The 21,564-nt window shown below is 40.7% G+C and overlaps 1 protein-coding gene across 1 annotated transcript in view; it reads left to right on the forward strand.

Annotated features, from left to right (window-relative positions):
• Positions 1 to 272: 272 nt before the first annotated feature.
• The window catches only part of LOC140481513 (piwi-like protein 4), a 153,707-nt gene continuing 132,415 nt past the window's right edge, over positions 273 to 21,564 (forward strand). Inside the window, exons 1-4 of the mRNA XM_072577831.1 lie at positions 273 to 347; positions 3,504 to 3,718; positions 8,164 to 8,285; positions 9,209 to 9,289. Coding sequence (XP_072433932.1) covers positions 320 to 347; positions 3,504 to 3,718; positions 8,164 to 8,285; positions 9,209 to 9,289 — 446 coding nt within the window. The 5' untranslated portion in view covers positions 273 to 319. The remainder of the gene's footprint in view (positions 348 to 3,503; positions 3,719 to 8,163; positions 8,286 to 9,208; positions 9,290 to 21,564) is intronic.

Here is a 21,564-nt window from a genome sequence, read left to right on the forward strand (position 1 = left end):
TTTTCCAGCATCACACATTTTGACTCTGATCTCCAACATTTGCAGTCCTCACTTTCTCGCTTTGAGGTTCGGCCTGTCAGCTGCCAAAATGTTATTTGGAGTCCAGGAGAATATTGGGATTCTATGAACCATTGTTTGCTAATTTTTACATTTAGGGCCAATTTTCTCTGGAGAACAGGTTCATACAATCCGGCATAATAGTAATCATTTTCTTGCTTAACAGACGGTATCTGTTTGTTCTGAATGACAATCAATAATGGAGAGACGACATTCCAAGAGAAGCAATTTCTTTGATTTTGGTGTAAATACAAGGCAAACAATGCGACATGTGGAACATTCTAAATCAGGTGAAAAATATTTCACAGCATAAATATTTTAATTTTTCAGTCTGCTGTTTTAGAAGTCGTTAATATATTTCTGTGAAAATTTAACTTAACTGATCATGATTGCATGTAATTAAAGCTTTAGTATCCAGCAGCAGATGAAATAATCAAAAATTACTTGAACAGGTAGGTTGTTGATAACATAACTCTGGCAGCAAATTCATTAATCCATGAGTTAACCTGGGATAAGTAGTACTTGTGCAATATAATTTCACTTCTGAGCTTCCAGGATACTGTACACATTGGAAGCAGACTTTTTGCTTACCAGACAATCATTATACTGCCATGAAAATAGAACATGGTTTGCATTCCCAGACAGTTCTGTTATATGAAAGAACTGTCAGAATGGAAGTCCACCTCAGAAATGCAGAGGAAGACCTGAGTAGAATTTCCTCTCATAACTGTCAACGTCCCTTCTTTTGTAAAATGAAGGGCTGACGATGTGCATGAAATTGTCATTCCTGGCCCATTGTATTGCATATAAGTACTCACAATGCCTGAAGTTGAATGATTTTAGTTTTAAATTGAGGTTAATATTGGTTGAACAAATTCCCATTTTTTGTTATTCATTGATGGGATGAGGGCGTCAGTGGCTAGGCCAACATTTATTGCCAGAGGGTAGCTAAACGTCAACCACACTGTTGTGTGTTTGGAGTCAAATGCAGGCCGGACCAAGTAAGAATGGCAATTTCCTTCGCCAAATCATCATTAGACCCTAAGTTTCAGGTTTTTTTAATTTGATTTTAAATTCCATCATCTACCATGGTGGGATTTGAGCCTGTGTCCCCAGAATATTACCTGGGTTTCTGGATGAACAGTTCAGTGATAATGCCACTAGGTCACCACCTCCCCATGTTCTGTTCATTATCTTCACATTTGTGGATAATTTGCTGGAGGTGAGACGGGATATTGCAGTGAGGAAAAAGAAGACTGGTTTGATTGAATCTGTTTTTCAATGACACTAGGACTATTGTGTTTTAAATGGTAGTATACCAGACTTAATCATCTGTGTTGTTGGAGATGCTGCTTATATGATGGAAACCCAAACACCTTGTTATTAAAATCATGTTATAAACCACCTCTCAGATCACCACCATATGACAAGCTCTCCAACAATGGGAATGAGGAAAATAACATTAAAGCTATGAAGGATGAACTAAAATGACACTCTGATAAAACCTAAATGAGCTATGAAAGTCGATGTTCAGATACCATTCCTGAGAATCTCTGACGGTGGAGTAGGGGATCTAAGAATATGCTTTTAAAATAATTTCCTAGCTTCAAAAATCTGTACTGAAAAATCCATGTCCTCTTCTGTCTCAGGAGCTCCTCAGTTTCAGTTCTTAACAGATACTGCATTTCATTGAGCTGCACTTATTCTGAGTACAGCTGCATTACAAATCAAGATAAACCAGGGGTTCTGATGCTCTCACTTTAAAATATTCAAATGATGCCAGTGGTGGTCACTTAGAAAATGAACATTGCATCACATGTAGACAGGATAGTTAAGAACGTGTTTAGCAAATTTACCTTCATTGCTCAGACCTTTTGAGCATAGGAGCTGGGAAGTCATGTTGAGGTTGGTGAGGCCTCTTCTTGAGTCTGGTCGCCCTGTTATTGAAAGGTGGTGAGCATTCAGAAAAGATTTACCAGGATACTGCCAGGAATGGAGGGTTTAGGTTATAAAGAGGCTGTATAGGCTGGGACCTTTTTCACTGGAGCATAGGGGTTGACGTTATAGAGGTTTATAAAACCATGAGGCATGTAGATAAGGTAAATGGCAGGTATATTTCCTTAGGTTGGAGTTTTCAAGATTAGGAGGCATACTTTTAAGGTGAGAGAAAAAGGATTTAAAAAGACATAAAGAGCAACTTTGTTTACACAGTTCATGTGGGGAAAGAACTTCCAGAGGAAGTGGTGGGTGCAGGTACAATTACAGCATTTAAAAGACATTGGGATAAGTACATGAATAAGAAATGTTTAGAGGGCTATGGGCCAAGTGCAGGCAGGTGGAACTAGCTTAGTTTGGGAACATGGCTGGAATGAACTGGTTGGATCGAAGGGCACTGTATCTATGTTGAATCAGACACTATAACACAGAAACCAGGCATTTGGCTCAACTAGACCTTACAGATATATCTACAGTACGCAAGTCTCATCTTATTCTACCACTATAAATTTTTAGCGCATATTTTTATCTTTCCCTGTACTTCCATAATTTCCTTAAATGTCTCTGCAACCCAAAAACTGTATCTCAATGGCTGAAAACACTGAACGTCCAATTTCTCCAGTACTTCTACATTGCTCATGTAATGTAGACATCAGGATTGTGCACGGTACTCAGGCTTTCGCTGGTACAGATTCTGTATAATCATTCCACATGACCTTCTGTGGGGAAATCAGTCTCAGATGAATCAATATGGCAGCAAGGAGGGATGGCATCTTCGAAAGCTCCTCAAATGAAGCCGTAACAGGAGCAATTACATTGCCAGGATTGTATTATAAATGCCTTAAGTTTTGATGGAAAAAGAACAGCACTCATGTAGGTAATTCTTGGGCAAGTGTAAATGCCATAGAATACTTAGTAGGAGATTTCAGCATCCTAAACATTAACTAGTAGTCATAGTGTGAAAGGTGTAGAGGATGAAAATCCTTAAAGTTCATCCAGAAGAGATTTTTAAGTATGTAGAAGATTCAACAAGACGGGGGTCCTGAACCTCCAACCACTGGATTCAGTGTCTAAAATGATGTATCAGTGGTGAGCATTTTGCAGGCTGTAATCCTAACAACCTTGAATCTAAGAGCGTTATGGAAAAGGGCAAGCATGGGTCTGAATTCAAAGTTTTAAACTGGTGGAACACTGATTTTAATTAAAGTACTTAGATGGTTGTTTTTTGACTGGTGCCGATTCGATGGGCCGAAGGGCCTTTTTCTGTGCTGTTGACCTCCATGGCTCTACTTTTGCCTTAAGAATATTTCCTGAGGAATCTCCTGACTTTCTGAGCTCTTTGGTTAGATGGAGCATAAGCTGATAGTTTCCATGTGGTGCTGTGAGGTACTATTTGAAACTTCTCCTGAGTGTGATAATGTTACTGACTAAATTAATTTGAATAAATGCAGGTTCCAGTGGGATTCCAGTGAAGATTGTTCCAAATCTTTTTGCCTTCAGATCACCATCAAAATGGTGTCTGTACCAGTACCAAGTGACCTTTATGCCTGACATTGAATCTAAACGTTTACGAATGGCACTGCTGTTCAGCCACAGTGATCTTCTCGGAACAATCAGGGCATTTGATGGAGCTATGTTGTTCCTCCCAAATAAACTGCAGAATCAAGTAAGAAGCATATTTTTGAAACTCCTCAATAATATTGATATTGTAACTTTGGAAAAATGTTAAGAATGAGAATTAATGTTGAAAAGCAATATGAGAACCAAACCCATTTTAACACCTCCAGTTAAATCTCCAAATGAGTCTGTGATGCTGTGATTGATTCCTTGTCATCGGTGTGGACTTGTTGGGCTGAAGAGCCTGTTTCCACACTAAGTAATCTAATCTAATGTTATAAAATTATGGGCATAGTGTCTGAGATTTTCCAATCCTCACACACAGGATACCACAGCACTGATACGACAGTTTAGACAATTGAACGATTCATTGTTTTTAGAATGAATACACAAGGGTTGGTCAGAATGGTTATCAGTGCTGATGAGATTTATGTTGCATTTGAAAAGTAGTTAGTGCATGATTGTGTGAGCCCAAGGGCATCAATTTTGTGAAAATAAACACAGCTTAATCCTTGTTTTGCTATGTTGCTGTGTTTATTTATTGCCAAGATTTCGGAATTTAAGGGGATCTCTTCAATCAGTATTTCAGGAAGGATGTGGAAGCTTTAGAAAGGGTTCAGAGGAAACTTACTAGGATGTTGCCTGGTATGGAGGGAAGGTCTTATGAGGAAAGGCTAAGGGACTTGAGGCTGTTTTCGTGAGAGAGAAGGTTGAGAGGTGACTTAATTGAGACATATAAGGTAGTCAGAGGGTTGGATGGGGTGGGCAGTGAGAGCCTTTTTCGTTTGATGGTGATGGTCAGCATGAGGGGACATAGCTTTAAATTGAGGGGTGATAGGCACAAGACAGATGTCAGAGGTAGTTTCTTTACTCAGTAGTAGTGGAACGCACTGCCTGCAACAATAGTAGACTTGCCGACTTTAAGGGCATTTAAATGGTCATTGAATAGGCATCTGGACAAGAATGGAATAGTGTAGGTTAGATGGGCTTCGGATTGGTTCTACAGGTCAGCGCAACATGGAGGTCTGTAGGGCCTGTGCTGCACTGTAATGTTCTATGTTCTACTTCCTTTTGAAAAACAAAATAACTTAGTTAGATCCCAGCCATATCAGGATGATTACTTAATTTTTTCAGCACTGATCAGTTGCAATGAAAGTAAATTAATCAGCTTGTTCAGATGTGTTATGACAAGCATTTGGAGCAGATAGGTCTTAAACCCACGTATCCTGGCTCAGAAGTAGGGATTCTGCCACAGAGCTGTAAGATCCCCTAATTTCCATTCATTTACCTTTAGGAAATTGGCAGGCCACAGTAATGCAACAATCTGCAAGAGATAGCTATCCACATTTTATTCACGGGCATATGTGAAGAAAAGAATCTACTGATGATTTACAGTCATGCATGTTCGAGACTAATTTAACCATTATAACTATTACCATGCTTTATCTATACCATATCTGATGTATCCATTGTTCTTAGGAATTTAATAAGCGTGCAAGCCAAATCCATTCCAGTAAAAAGGAAAGAACAAATTAAACAGTTAAGTATTTGAGGATGAATAAAGATGTAAACAAAAATTTGAGGTCTGTGAATAAGGTGTACATTGAAAACATAAGCAGTAGTGACTGCATGATATGTGGAAAAACAAAGAAGTTAGGAGAGAAGATAGTAAACAACTAAGAAAGCCATGAGGAACTATGAAAATAAAGTATCATGAAACATAAAGTAGATTTTTATTAGCACATTAATGTAAAATATTGACTTGAAGTAGGACTATTAAGGGAAAGAGAGGATAATAGGGAATGATAAAGTAGTTGGAAATAACAAAATGAGCTATATATTATTGAATCCGTATTGTTCTCTGATGGTCAGCAGGGTGATGGAATAAGTAGCCAAGCTATTAAATAATGAAGAAAATAATGAAATAGTGCATTTAAAATTAAGAACAAAAGGGAATTGTTTAAATAAGATAATCGCAATCGAAGAAGATAGTACTCTCCTCAGTCCGGATCAGATTTCCACTCCACCAAGGACAGGCAGGTCCTAGACCTCCTCCATCACCAAGCCCTAACCACCTGACGCTTGGAGGAAGAACACCTCATCTTCTGCCTTGGGACCCTCCAACCACATGGTCCCTTTTATATTTTTCCCTTCTCACCCTAAACCTATGCCCTCCAGTTCTGGGTTTCCCCAACCCAGGGAAGAGACCTTTGTCTATTTATCCTATACATGCCCCTCATAATTTTATAACCTCTACAAGGTCACCCCTCAGCCTCTGACGCTGCAGGGAAAACAGCCTCAGCCTATTCAGCCTCTCCATGTAGCTCAAATCCTCCAACTCTGGCAACATCCTTTCTGAACCCATTGAAGTTTCACAGCATCCTTCCAATAGAGAGGAGACCAGAATTAATGTTAGTTCAACCCTTTTTTGATGAGTATAAAACTAGCAGTTGTGCTGTCTGAGGTAGTTAACCTATCATTTACCTAACCATCCCAGAAGTCCATATTACTGTATGCTTTGAAAGAACTAGATACACAGCTGAGATTGTGCCTTATCAATGTTGTGCCCAAACTGTAGTACATTTTAGCTGCAGATATCCTTGCGTTAAACCACATAACTGTGCAGCTAACTTGAAATCCTGAGTATAGCTCATTTTGTTATTTCCAACTAAGTATGTTGGGATATAGATATGTTTGGTATTATATTGGCTAATACAACAATTGTATTATTGCAAAGAATCCTGACCTGATAGGCTGTGTACCTTCAGGACAATTACATGACATTATAACCATGTGATGCTGTGGTATAAAAGTTCTAACTTTCAGAAACTCCTTGCTCAATTCAGTGGAGTTAGTGGGTGTTCAGTCAATCAGTAATAACAGTTAACAGTAATAGTCTGATAAGTACAGAGTCTGACAGTCTAATACACGTAGTCTGGGTTCTATGTTTAAGTCTAAGATACCAAAACAGTGTAAATTGCTGATGATGTAAATAAACTTCCAGACTTCTGTCTCAGCTAGAATGAAGCATTTATGTTTAATGTTATGTGAGCTAATATATAGAGAATCTCAGAGACCATGTCATTCTGGCAATGGTGTTTGATCGAAGAAACCATGTCAGTGGCTGTATAAGCTATTAAATTCCCTGGAACGTCTTATTTCATACATTGCCAAATGAAAAATGACATTGTGATTTTATACCTTCGGAAAAAAAAGTATCTAGTATTATGGTTTGTCAAACTTTCATATACCCATCCTATTGAATACGAGTAGTCTGTTGCAACCGATGAGGTTTATTTTGACATTAGCTATCCTTAAGTCATATTTCAGATGTATTTGCAACCAGGGTTAGTCTTTACTATGTGCTTGCATGCACTATGTACTAGGTTGAGACTGTGGTGCTGGAGAAGCACAGTAAGTCAGGCAACATCTGAGAAACAGGAGAATCTACGTTTTGGGCAAGAGCACTTCATCAGTCATCTCTGATGAAGGGCTTTTGTCCGGAACGTCGATTTTCCTGCTCCTCGGATGCTGCCTGACCTGCTGTGCTTTTCCAGCACCACACTCTCTTGACTCTAATCTCTAGCATCTGCAGTCCTCACTTTCGACTAGGTTGAGTCTGTGCAAGCAATAAGTAGGTAGCGAACAGTTTTATCCTATTAGTTTAGGTAGAATTCAAACCCAAAGCTTAGAGTTCAAAGTGTTAACCTACTTTGTTTGCATTCAAATTTTATTAGACCTATGTTCTGTGCAAAAAAAATTCTGTTTAAGCAGTTCCTGTATATCCATAAACATTTCATCCCAAATAATATCAACGGCCTGCAACAGAAACAGAAAGTACTGGTGAAACTTGACAGGTGGAAAGAAAACAAGAGTTAATGTTTTGTGTTCTGAACATCTACTTCCATGTCTTTTAACCATTGCTACACCCCAAATCCTATCATGACATGCCAATTCATTTTGACCCACTCATGGACCTCATTATTATCTATCTAGATTTACCCTGCCTTTGTTTACTATCAACAATCCCTTTGTTTCTCCCACTCTGTCTGTCTGGGCTTCATCTCTAACTGTCAGCTCACTTCTTTCTTTCCAAATCTACCCCTTGTCATTAAGATAAATACCCCATTTACCCAGATGCTATCAGTTCTGAAAAAAGGTTACTGGACTCAAAATGGTGACTCTATTTTCTGCATACAGATGCCATCACACCTGCTGAGTTTCTCCAGCAATTTCTATTCTTGTTTTGTTTCAGATTTCCAGCATCTGCTGTTCTTTGTTTTATAATATCAATGGTCTGTTTGTCTTAGTGTCTGTCCATTAGTAATGGAGACAGTTTAAAAGTTTTTATTTTAGTTCCTGCAATATTAGGAAATCATTGGGGATAGTTAAAGTGCTATAGTCTTAGATGCAAAAACCACTTTTGTCAAGAACATTGTAAATCTTTTTTGTTTTGCTTTGAAATTTTTTATTAAAGTCATATTTTGCTTATAGGCTACAAAAGTGACGAGCATGATGAAAGACGGTCAGGTGGTGAATATAACAATTCTTCTGACAAGTACATTTCCGCAGGATTCTCCAACATGTGTCCAGTTCTTCAATATCATCATTAAAAAGTGAGTTTTTTCTTAGTCGAGGTAAACAATCATTTATCTGAAATTCTGAAATCCAATAAGCTCCAAAATCTGATTTTCTGGAGTGTGGAACATCATTTTGGTAACCCAACTCCACACCCACTCGAAACATGTCACTCAGATGTGACTAGGTGGTGTGGCCCAGCACCAGCAGACATCAATTGTCTCTCAGCGGTTGTACTATTCACATAGTACAAATTCACATAGTCTGCTGTACAAATTTTGTTTTTTATTTCACTGTGAAAATGTCATTTATTCCAAAATCTGAAAAATACCAAATTCCAAAAAATAACTGGCCCCAAGGATTTCAGATAAAGGATTGTGTACCTGTAGTACAAAATAAGTTGCACATCATTAAAAGGAGCATTAGGCTGAGGTGCAGAAATAGGCCAATTGGTCCTTTAAAGCTTTCTTCATTATTTAATAAGATCGTGGTTGATCTGGCTGTTGTCACAGCTCCAATTTCCTGTCTGTCCCCCGTAACCCTTGACTGTCTCGTCTATCAAAGATCTAACTCAGCCTCGAATAAATGTAAACACCCAGTTTCTGTTAACTTTTGGGAAAGAGAATTCCACATTCTCATGACCATCTAGAGGAAAGGTTTCACCTTATCTAAAAAGGACTTAAAAGAGAGCCATCTGGGAGCTAGTCCATTTACCGGTGCATCGAATGTAAGTTCAATCTTCTATCTAAGATGTTTTCTCATTTCGGGAATGTTTTAATGAAATGTCATAAAAGAAACACAATGAGAAATAAGAGTATTCTTGTTCACGTAGTTTAAAATGTTTTGAACTTGTACTTGATTGTATTCAAGTGATTAAAAATGCAAGTGATGTTATTTTTCTACATAATTGGTCAATTTTTAAAATAAATGACATGTTTAAGACAGTTATGTTTTTGAACAGAGTTCTGAAAATGCTATCTCTGTACCAAATTGGGCAGAACTTCTATAATCCTTCAACTCCAATTCACATTCCTCAACATAGGTATGTCATTTCTTTGACTATATTTCTAATTTTCTGAAAAGATTGTGTGATTATAACCACTTCATGAAATACAGTGAATTACTAATATTCAATAACCAATTTTCTTTTCTTTAGTTAGAAATAACCAATAATGCTATTTTTACGAATGTTATTTAGTAGTACAGAGCTTTGGCATCACTGAAAAGACACATTTTGTGAAAGTTTCATATAGAAGTGATCAGAACATCACACAAGGATACAAACTGAAAGGGAAAACCAGCAGTATACTGCATAAGACAAAAGTGTTATGGAGGTAAAAACAATGATTGCAGATGCTGGAAACCAGATTCTGGATTAGTGGTGCTGGAAGAGCACAGCAGTTCAGGCAGCATCCGAGGAGCAGTAAAATCGACGTTTTGGGCAAAAGCCCTTCATCAGGAATAAAGGAAAAAAGTGTTATGGAGCAGACCAAACCCCTTCAAAACATATCAAGGAGATAGCCTATACCCTAACTTTTATTGAAAGACTGCATTCCAGAAATGATTCAGTTGGTCAAACTATTAGGTTTTAAGCAAATCACCCTTTATTCTTACACCACTGTTAAAATACAAACAATAAAAGAAGAATTGGCATAACTTTAACCTGTTTGTTAAGTTCTTTTTCTCCTGAGGTTCTAATGCATTTGATGCTACTGCAAACACCAACTTCTGTGAACAAGCAAAATTTATTAAGCACAGTACAGTACAAGCTTTGGAGAAACTCTGAATATTACTCATCATGCTTGCAAGCCATGTCCTGGGGTCTCTCTCTGAACAAAGTAAACAATCCTTCCTTTATACAAAATCTTTACATCACAGTTAGTAATGCTCACAAGACAACCCCCCAATCACTCCCTCACAGTCATACGCCACTCAAGATACAATGCAGTGACCACTTCACCTCTAGAAACAATGTAATGCAAATCATCCCTTAATGGCCAGATCTGGTGTGAATTGTATTTTTTGTAACTATAGGGGAGTAGTCAAACTGCAAGTGTAATGTTCTGAGTAAGGGATGAAAATGTAAATCATCCCTGAATAGCAACAAATGGGAATGTAAACCTCCTACATTCCACCTCTAAGACAAAGACACACCACCCTACCCCCAGGGCATTCAATTTCTTGCAAGTCAGCAGAGCAAACTAACTCTTTATAATGCTATACATACTAAAATACTGTATGATTTAACTAATACTTATCAACTGTTCCAATATAGCAGCATCCCATAAACACACCCATAGCAAAAGCAAATTCAGCAAAACAGATTTCCCACATTCTTCTCCAGTCCTGAATAAGGAGCACCGACAGAATGAATCTAGCAGTAGAGAGAGCACTCGAGTTTTTGCAACAGCAAAGAGAGCTGTATCTAGCAGCTTCAACTCCGAATCCCCTCAAAAACCCATCTATTTGGTTGAGTGGAACAGGCATATTGTATCCAAGTGTTCTTTCTGCCTGCAGAGGACAGGAGCCTGTACATTTATATTTGCACTTTCCAGTACATACAACTGTCCCACACTGTGAGCTTGACTGACCATCCTAAATTGGTTGTCAGTGTAATTTTTTGTATGCTAAGAATTATCCAGAAAATGAGAGAAGATAGCTCAAAAGTGGCTAATCAGAATCAACCTGCCTGGTTTGAATTTTAAAGAAAGCCATCCATCATTAATTGGTACATTCTTCATGGCAGTGTCTCTAGAAATCAAAGTCTACATGCGAGCCAATCACCACTCTCCTCACATGTGGTAGAATGGTACTTTTCCCTTTGAACTGGTATTCTTGCAAGTGGTCTTGATGAATGCAAGACAAAGCTTCAATAAATTGGCTTTTTCAGCCACCATATTTCTGTCGGAGTTTATTATTGTTGGTTATCACGTTGCCTGTGGCTTAATTTAGCAGGAATGGCAATAAATTGACTAATATTAATATATCTGCAATAATTGCTTTTGCTTAGTAAATGCAAAAATATCAGTTTAGCTGGTATAAGACCATAGGACATAGGAGCAGAAATTAGCTCATTTGGCCCATCGAATCTACTCTGCTATTCAATCATGGCTGATAGGTTTTCCAAACCCATTTTTCTGCCTTTTCCCTGTAACCTTTCATCCCCCTGGCAATCAAGAACGTATCTACCTCTGTTTTAATTATACTTCATGACCTGGCCTCTACAGCCTTCTGTGGCAATGAAATCCACAGATTTGCCACTTTCTGGCTGAAGAAATTTCTTCTTATCTCTGCTTAAAGGGTTTTTCCTTTACTCTACTGTGCCCTTGGATCTTTATCTCTCCTACCAATGGATATGTCTCCCCAATGTCCACTCTGCCTTTCAGTATTCTATAAGTTTCAATCAGATCTCCCCTCATCCTTCTCGACTCCATCGAGTATAGTCCCAGAGTCCTCAAACATTCCTCAGATGTTAAGCCTTTCAGTCTTGGGATCATTCTCGTAAATCTCCTCTGGATGCACTTCAGGGCCAATTCATCCTCCCTGAGGTATGTGGCCCAAGATTGCTCAAAGTACTCTAAATGTGGTTTGAACGGAGCTTTATAAAGCCTTAGAAGTGTATCCCTGCTTTTATATTCTAGTCCTCTTGAGATGAATGACAACATTGTTTGCTTTCATAACTACCGACTCAACCTCCAAGTTTACCTGAAGAGAATCCTGGATTAGGACTTCCAAGTGCCTTTGCAATTCAGATTTCTGAATTTTCTCCCCATTTAGAAAATAGTCCATGCCTCTATTCTTCCTGCCAAAATGCATGACCCCCACACTCTTCCACATTGCATTTCATCTCCTACTTCTTAGCCCACTCTCCTAACCTGTCCAAATCTTTCTGCAGCTTCCCTGACTCTTCAACACTACATGCCCCTCCACCTATATTTGTAGCATCTGCAAACTTAGCCAGAATACCCTCAATTCTTTCATTCAGATCGTTAATGTAAAAAGTGAAAAGTTGTGCTCCCAACTTTTTGACCCTTGTGGAACATCACTAGTTACCTACTTCCATCCTGAGAAGGACCCCTTTATCCCCACTGTTTGCCTTTTGCCAAAAGGCCAATCTTCTATTACCATGGGCCCTTATCTTACTCAGCAGCCTTCTGCATGGCACCTTATCGAAGACTTTCTGGAAGTCCAGATAGATGACATTCATTGTTTGTCCTTGGTTGAACCTGCTCATTACCACCTCAAAGAATTCTGACAGATTTGTCAGGAATAACTTTCCCTTTTTTTTAGATTAGATTAGATTACTTACAGTGTTGAAACAGGCCCTTCGGCCCAACAAGTCCACACTGCCCCGCCGAAGCGTAACCCACCCATACCCCTACATCTACATCTACCCCTTACCTAACACTACGGGCAATTTAATCATCTTTGGACTGTGGGAGGAAACCGGATCACCCGGAGGAAACCCACGCAGACACGGGGAGAACGTGCAAACTCCACACAGTCAGTCGCCTGAGGCGGGAATTGAACCCGGGTCTCCGGCGCTGTGAGGCAGCAGTGCTAACCACTGTGCCACCGTGCCGCCCTTGATGAAGCCATGCTGAATTTGCCCTATTTTAGAAATCTCATCCTTCGCACTGATATCCAAAATCTTACCAATGACTGAAGTCTGGCTAACCAGCCTATAATTTCCAGTCTTTTACCTTACTCCCCTCTTAAACAGGGGTTGCATTAGCAATGTTCCAGTCCTCTGCAACCTTCCCTGACTCCAGTGATACCTGAAGGATCACGACTAAAGCCTCCACTATCTCTTCAGCTTTCTCCTTCAGAACTCTAGGATATAGCCCATCTTGTCCAGGTGATTTATCCACTTTCAAACCTTTAGTTTTCCTAAAGCCTTCTCCTTGGTGATGGCCACCATATTCATCTCTGCCCCCTGACTCTTGAATTTTTTGGACATTACTTGTGTCTTCCACTATGAAGACTGACGCAAAGTACTTATTGAGTTCCTCAGCCATTTCTTTGTTCACTTTACTACTTTCCCAGCATCATTTTTCAATACCCAATGTCCATCCTTGCCTCTCTTTTGCCCTTTTATATATGTAAAGAAACTCTTGCAATCTTTCCTAATGTTACTGTCTAGCTTACCCTCATATTTAATATTTTCCCTCCTTACTACTTTCTCCATTGTCCTCTGTTGGTCTTTATAGGCTTCCCAATCTTCAGCCTTCCCACTGCCCTTCAACATATTACATGCTTTCTCTTTTGCATTTATGCTGTCCCCGACATCCCTCATCTGCCTTATCCTCCCCATATCATCCTCCTTTTATCTCAGGATGAATTTTTGCTGTCGCCTGAATTACTCCCAGAAACTCCTGCCATTGCTGTTCCACTGTCTTTTCTGCTAGGCTTCTCTCCCAGTCAATTCTGGTCAGCGACCCCACCCCACCCCACCCCATGCCTCTGTATTTGCCTTTATTCAACTGTTACATCTGATTCCACCTTCTCCCTCTCAAATTGCAGAGTAATTTCTATCATATTATGGTCACAGCCTTCAAAGGGTTCCTTCTCCATCAACTGCCTGATCAAGTCTCCCTCATTGCACAATACTAAATCCAGTATTGCCTGTTCCCTAGTGGGCTCCACCGCAAGCTGCTCCAAAAAGCCAACTCGCAAACATATCACAAATTCCTTTTCTTGCAATTCGCTACCAGTCTAATTTTCTCAGTCCACCTGAATATTGAAATCCCTCATGATCACTGTAACTTTGACTTTCTTACACGCCTTTTCTATATCTTGGTGTATTTTATGCCCCATATCCTGAGTACTGTTTGGAGGCCTGTACGTAACTCCCAGTGTGTTTTTTTTTTAACTTTACGCTTCCACAGTTCTACCCACTCTGATTCTACATTCTGACTTTGTTTATTGTTATTTTATAAGTAACAAAAATATAGTAAATGCACATATTGACTGCAGGAAGTTAGAATGCTTTCAAATAGTAAATTGAGATGATCAGGAAAACTGATTTACTGCCCCAGCTTTGAAGAGTTGCTGTATCAAAGCAGAAAATAAAAAGAACTTCCATCAGTCAGAACTGAACCTTGAGTCTCCATAAAGTATTGATGAAATCTGAAGCAACGTAACTGTTAACTGTATCTTGATTGTATTGGGAGCTGACAATGACTATTAAATCATCTTGGAGACTGCAGACAAGAATTGGGTTATAATTTCTAAAGGACATGAATCACGTCAGCCAGGCACAAGGCAATCATTGCATTGCAGAAGATACAGGATGGAATCTTATGGGGGCCTGAACATTATAGATTATGATGATAAATGTGGCAGGGAGGCCTATCTTGACATCACAAACAGCATGCTGTGTCTTTTAACTTGTTTTTGAGGCATGACCTTTGTTTATTATTATTAATGGGGATTATTGCTTGCTAATGATCTTAAACTTGCAGACTCACCTCATTACTATGTAGATTTCTATCGTATAGCTTGCTGAGTGAAAGCTGGATGGCAAGAAATCACTGCTCACTGCAAGGCACTCCCATGTCAACAGATATTGGCATCTGACTTGTGCCATTTTCTAAGAATGCCTCATGGCGCAACTCCAATCTACTTGTAGGTTGCCTCTATACTCCAGTACTGCTGCATCTTGGGATGCAACAGCAAACATCTCTTTGCTATTTGCTTTCTTTTTCAGTGCCCACCTGAATGCTCCCTGCATTATCTTGCCTTGCCTTTTTACATCTTGCCCCTCAGCCAGTGATACCAGGGTCATAGTGCTCTGTATTTCTATGCTGTTTGGCACAGACACAAAACCAGGAAGCTTTTCATTGTTGTCAGCAGACCTCAGTCATATCAAGGGAAATAGACTACAGTTAGGTGGCCCCAATACCATAAGTCAAGGGTAGCCTCTGATACTAGTCTCTTGTTAGTTAGCTGCTTGTGGTGGAAAGCATCAGGGTACTCTCTTTGTAAGGGAGGAGGAGCTGAATTTCAGGCAGCCCATCATTTGTCCTGACATCTTGTGTTCTATTTTGGGCTGTTTTCTTCCTGGGATGAAAGAGATGTAGAGATAATGGGCGATTTGAAATCAATGGCAGAGCTGTTACTTTTGTTGCAGATAGAAATATGCCTGGCATGAATAGGCAGTGCATAGGGCAACAAGGGTGGGTAAAGTAGAGTGAGAGGAGATGTTACAGACAATATTAAGAGTGGTGGACAATGAACCTCGGTTGGAATGGGTACAATAGCAGAGAAGAGCACAACTGTGAGATATCGTAGAATTATAGAATCCTTACACTGTGGAAGCAGGCTATTTATCCCATCAAATCTCTGGACAGCGTGTCCCATGGCTAATTTACTTAACCTACAGATCCCTGGACACTATGGGCAATTTAGGAGAAAATAAAGACTGCAGAAGATGGACATCAGAGTTGAGAGTGTGGTGCTGGAAAAGCACAGCAGGTCAGGCAGCATCCGAGAAGCAGGAGAATCGACATTTTAGGCAAAAGCCCTTCATCAGGAATGAGGATGTGAGCTAAGGGACTGGAGAGATAAATGAGAGTGGGGGGGTGGTTTATGGGGGGGTGGGGGCTGGGGCAAAGGTAGTTGAGAGTTCATTAGGTTGATGAAGCTGGGGGTAATGGTGATAGGTCAGAGTGGAGAGTGGAGCAGATAGGTGGAAAGGAAGATGGACAGGTAAGACAGGTCACGAGGGCAGTGTCGAGTTGGAAGTTTGGGTCTTGGATAAGGTGGGGGAGGGGAAATGAGCAAACTTAATGAAATCCACATTGATCCCATGTGGTTGGAGGATCCCAAGGCTGATGATGAGGCATTCTTCCTCCAGGTGTCGGGTGGTTAGGGTTTGGCGATGGACAAATGGACAATTTAGCATGGTCAATCGACCTGACCTATACGTCTTCAACTGTGGGAGGAAACTGGAACACCTGGAAAAAAATCCATGCAGACTTGGGAAGAACTTCACACACCAGAGTAGTCTGAGGGGTCTCTGGTGCAGTGAGGCAGCAGTACTAACCACTGAGCCACTACATCATCCCTGGTGGCACTAAAGAGTAGAGAAAAGTATTGACTTCTTCCTATATTGCTGTGTATTGCTCCAGGTAATTGATGCTGTAGCCTGAATTGCTGGTTCAGTGGTAAGAAGATATCCTGTGTCTGCACCACTTGTCCAGCAGGACCCTGCCACAAAATGAGGTGCAAATTTTCCTTTCTCTGACAAGTCCAGGCCAAATATCAGGAACAGTGCAGGTTAGTCAGGGTGCAAAATGGACTTTTAAAGAAGGCACCAATGCCAGGGATACTATTCCATTCTGTAATATCTAGACAATAGCAAGTTCTTCTGGGTTAAGTATTAGAATGGGTTACAATCAAATATGAAGAATGTTGTTGGGCTGGCGTGGGTCATTAACAAGGTAAGTTTACTGAGGTATGATCAGAAAATCTGTTAGGCCTTGTGAAGAGAAACTCTCCATGAAAACCAGCAAAAATGACAGGCATAAAGATGCTAGATTCAGCCCACAGAACATGAACATAGAACAATACAGTGTAGATCAGGCCCTTCGGCCGTCAATGTTGCATCAACCTGTGAACTAATGTAAGCTCATCCCCCTACACTATCCCATCATTATCCAAGGATTGTTTAAATTTCTCTAATGTGGCTCAGTTAACTACATTGTCAGGCAGGGCATTCCACACCCTATCCACACTCTGAGTAAAGAACCTGCCTCTGACATCTGTCTTAAATCTATCACCCCTCAATTTGTAGTTATGCCCTTGCACACAAGCTGACGTCATCATCCTAGCAAAATGACTTTCACTGTCTACCTCTGATCATCTTGTATGTCTCTATCAAATCCCCTCTTAGCCGCCTGCTCTCCAGACCCAAGTCTCTTAGCCTTTCCTCATAAGGTCTTCCCTCCAGACCAGGCACCATCCTGGTAAATCTCCTCTGCACCTTTTCCAATGCTTCCACATCTTTCCTGGAATGGGGCGATCAGAACCGTACACAATATTCCAAGTGCAGCCGCACTAGTGTTTTGAATAGTTGCAGCATGACATTATGGCTCTGGAACTCAATTCCTCTACCAATAAAACCTAACACACTGTATGCCACCTTAACAGTACTATCAACCTGGGTGACAACTTTCAGGGGTCTGTGTACATGGACTCCAGAATCCCTCTGCACACCAATAATTTTTCCATTGACCCAGTTCTCTGCCTTCCTGTTATTCTTCCCAAAGTGAAATCACCTCACATTTAGCTGCATTGAATCCCATTTGTCACCTCTCAGCCCAATTCTGCAGTTTATCCAAGTCCCCCTGCAACCTGCAACCACATTGTCCACTATTCCACTGACTTTAGTATCATCTGCAAACTTACTAACCCATCCACCTATGCTTGCATCTAAGTCATTTGTAAAAATGACAAACAGCAGTGGTCCCAAAACAGATCCTTATGGCGCACCACTAGTAACCGGACTCCAGGCTGAATATTTTCCATCAACCACCACTCGCTGCCTTCTTTCAGAAAGCCAGTTTCTAAACCAAACTGCTAAATCACCCTCAATCCCATGCCCCTGCATTTTCTCCAACAGCCTACCATGTGGAACCTTATCAAAGACTTTACTGGAAGTCCACATACACCACATCAACTATCCTACCCTCGACCGTATGTTTGGTCACTTTCTCAAAAACCTCAATGAGGTTTGTGAGACACGACCTGAACTTGACGAAACCATGTTGACTCTCTGAAATCAAATTGTTGCTTGCTAGATGATTAGACATCCTATCTCTTATAATCCTTTCCACTGGCTCACTGGTCTATAATTATCTGTCATCTCTACTGCCCTTTTTGACAAGGTCACAACATTTGCAATCCTCCAGTCCTCTGGTACTAACCTGTAGGCAATGACGACTCAAAGATCAAAGTCAAAGGCTCCACCATCTCCTGCCTAGCTTCCCAGAGAATCCTGTTTGTAATTTTTATTAATGACTTAGAGGAGGGAGTCGAAGGGTGGGTCAGTAAATTTGCAGATGATACAAAGATAGGTGGAGTTGTGGACAGTGAGGAGGGCTGTTGTCGGCTGCAGAGGGACTTGGATATGATGCAGAGCTGGGCTGAGGCGTGGCAGATGGAGTTCAACCCTGCCAAGTGTGAGGTTGTCCATTTTGGAAGAACAAATAAGAATGCGGAATACAGGGTTAATGGTAGGGTTCTTGGTCAGGTGGAGTAACAGAGGGATCTTGGGGTCTATGTACATAGATCTTTGAAGGTTGCCACTCAGGTGGATAGAGTTTGTAAGAAGGCCTATGGAGTATTATCGTTCATTAGCAGAGGGATTGAATTCAAGAGTCGTGAGGTGATGTTGCAGCTGTACAGGACTTTGGTTAGGCCACATTTGGAGTACTGTGTGCAGTTCTGGTCGCCTCACTTTAGGAAAGATGTGGAAGCTTTGGAGAGGGTGCAGAGAAGATTTACCAGGATGTTGCCTGGAATGGAGAGTAGGTCGTACGAGGATAGGTTGAGAGTTCTCGGCCTTTTCTCGTTGGAACGGCGAAGGATGAGGGGTGACTTGATAGAGGTTTATAAGATGATCAGAGGAATAGATAGAGTAGACAGTCAGAAACTTTTTCCCCGGGTACAACAGAGTGTTACAAGGGGACATAAATTTAAGGTGAAGGGTGGAAGGTATAGGGGAGATGTCAGGGGTTCTTTACCCAGAGAGTGGTGGGGGCATGGAATGCGCTGCCCGAGGGAGTGGTAGAGTCAGATTCATTGGCGACCTTTAAGTGGCATTTGGATAGGTACATGGATGGGTGCTTAATCTAGGATAGAAGAGCGGCACAACATCGTGGGCCGAAGGGCCTGTTCTGTGCTGTATTGTTCTATGTTCTATGTTCTATCCCATCCAGCCCAGGGGACTTATTACTTTCACTCCTTCTAGAATTGATAACACCTCTTCCTTACTAACCTTGATCCGTTCTAGTTTAATATCTTGTAACTCATTCTTCTCCTCTACAATATTCTCCTTTTCCTAAGTGAAGACCGATGAGAAATGTTCGTTTATCACCCCTCCGATCTCCACAGGGTCCACACACAACTTCCCACTTGTGTCTTTGACTGGTCCTATTCCCACCCTCGTCATCCTTTTATTCCTCACATACCTATAGAAAGCTTTAAGGTTCTCCTTTATTCTGTTTGCTAAAGACTGCTCATGTCCTCTCTTTGCTCTTCTTAACTCTCAGTTCAAATCCTTCCTAGCTGATCTGTAACTCTCTATCGTCTCATCTGAACCATCTTGTCTCATTGTCACATATGCCGCCTCCTTCCGCTTAACAAGAGATGCAATTTCTGTAGTAAACCACGGTTTCCTTACCTTATCACTTCCTCCCTGCCTGACAGGGACGTACCTATCAAGGACACGCGATATCTGTTCCTTAAACCAGCTCCACATTTCGATTGTCCCCATCCTCTGCATTTTGGCATTCTGTGCATCCCAAGTCTTGCCTAATCACATTATAATTGCCCCCTTCCTCCATTTATAACTCTTGTCCTGTGGCATGTACCTATCCCTTTCCATTGCTAAACTAAACGTAACTGAATTGTGGTGACTCCCTCCAAAGCGCTCACCTACCACTAAATCAAACGCCTGGCCTGGTTCATTACCAAGGCATGAGATCCAGTGTGGCCTCCCCTCTTGTCAGACCCTCGATATACTGTGCCAGGAAACCCTCCTGTGCACATTGGACAAAAACTGATCCATCTGACGTACTAGGGTTAGAGCATTTCCAGTCATCGTTGGGTAAGTTAAAGCCCCCATAATGACCATTGTGTTTCTTTCATTCCTACCCAGAATCATTTTGTCAATCTCTCTGTGGAGGTCTATAAAAAAAAAACTCCCAGCAGTGTGACCTCTCCTCTCCTGTTTCTAATCTCAGCCCACACTACTTCAGTAGACGTGTCCTCATCAAAAGTTCTTTCAGCCACCATTATACTATCTTTGACTAACAGGGCCATCCCTCCCCCTCTTTTACTGCCTTGCCTGTTCTTAATGAAAGATCTAAACACTGGAACCTGCAATATTCATTCCAAGCCCTGTTGTATCCATGTCTCCAAAATGGCCAAAATGTTTCTGTCCAAGGTTCCAATCCATGCTGCAAGCTCACTTACCTTATTTCGGATACTTCTGGTGTTGAAGTAGACACACTCCAAACCAGCTTACTGTCTGCCCGCATCAAGAAACAAGCTAAATCATTCTCCGTTTCCAGTGCTGAGTCATAGCATCAATGACAACATATATCCTCTCCCTTGCTCTTCGGCTAACCTCTGATTCAACTTGCAGCAGCAAAGTCTACTCGGTGATTTCTTCCCTCAGCCTCTCCATGGTGTTTCTTGCAGCATTGTTAAAGTGCTATGGATTTGTTCTCGTCAGCTAGTGGACAAGCTTCCTTCAGCTTTCCGCATGGTGGTTAACAATGAAAACAGTCTTATTCCTGTGTGGACTGCCATAGCTGTTGTTTTCCTTCCATATTTGTTTCTGTTCAAAATCTTCTAGAGAGACCTAAATTGCAGTTTGGTAGTTAGTATAATTCTTAGCGAATGTTGTCTTATGTTTGGGCACTTTGTCCTGAGTTTTGCAAGTTTGGACTGGTTGGATACAGACAGTGGAAAATGAGGACTGCAGAATCCAGATGAAGAATTTATGCTCAACATTGTTAACTCTCTTGCTGCTCAGATGCTGTCTCACTGGCTGTGCTTTTCCAGCACTGCACTTTTTGACTGTATCCAGACAGTAGTCTGTCTATTGCAAGGAGTTCTAGATTTGATATGGCTTGTCAGTCAAACAGGTTCACCAAGCCTACATACCTGACCTCACTCTGGCACCTTAATTCATATCACATTTTATCAATTTATGATTATCAGTTGAGTTTATAGTGCTGCTTGCTTACAGGTGCTAGAAATCACATATTTTCACATACAGCTCTATCCATTGCATACAGAAAAAAATGCCACCATCACAATCTGCTTTTTTTCATGTGAACCAGAGCTTGAAGATGTCCATTTCTTGGTTGAATCTCTGTGACAATACCTCTACTAATTAGAGTACCCTTGTTAATCAGTCAGCACCCTCTGCTAAACAGTCTAGATTGTTCCTTTTTAGATTTGATCATTGTGCAAGTTTGCCCTGATGAATGCAAGATGAAAAATTTTGCTTTTTTTTTGGCAGTACTCAAGTTCTGTTCAACCATGTAGCCAATAATTTGAGGAGATGGTTTAAAACATGTT

Source organism: Chiloscyllium punctatum, chromosome 9 (assembly GCF_047496795.1).
Source record: "Chiloscyllium punctatum isolate Juve2018m chromosome 9, sChiPun1.3, whole genome shotgun sequence".
Lineage (NCBI taxonomy): Eukaryota > Metazoa > Chordata > Chondrichthyes > Orectolobiformes > Hemiscylliidae > Chiloscyllium > Chiloscyllium punctatum.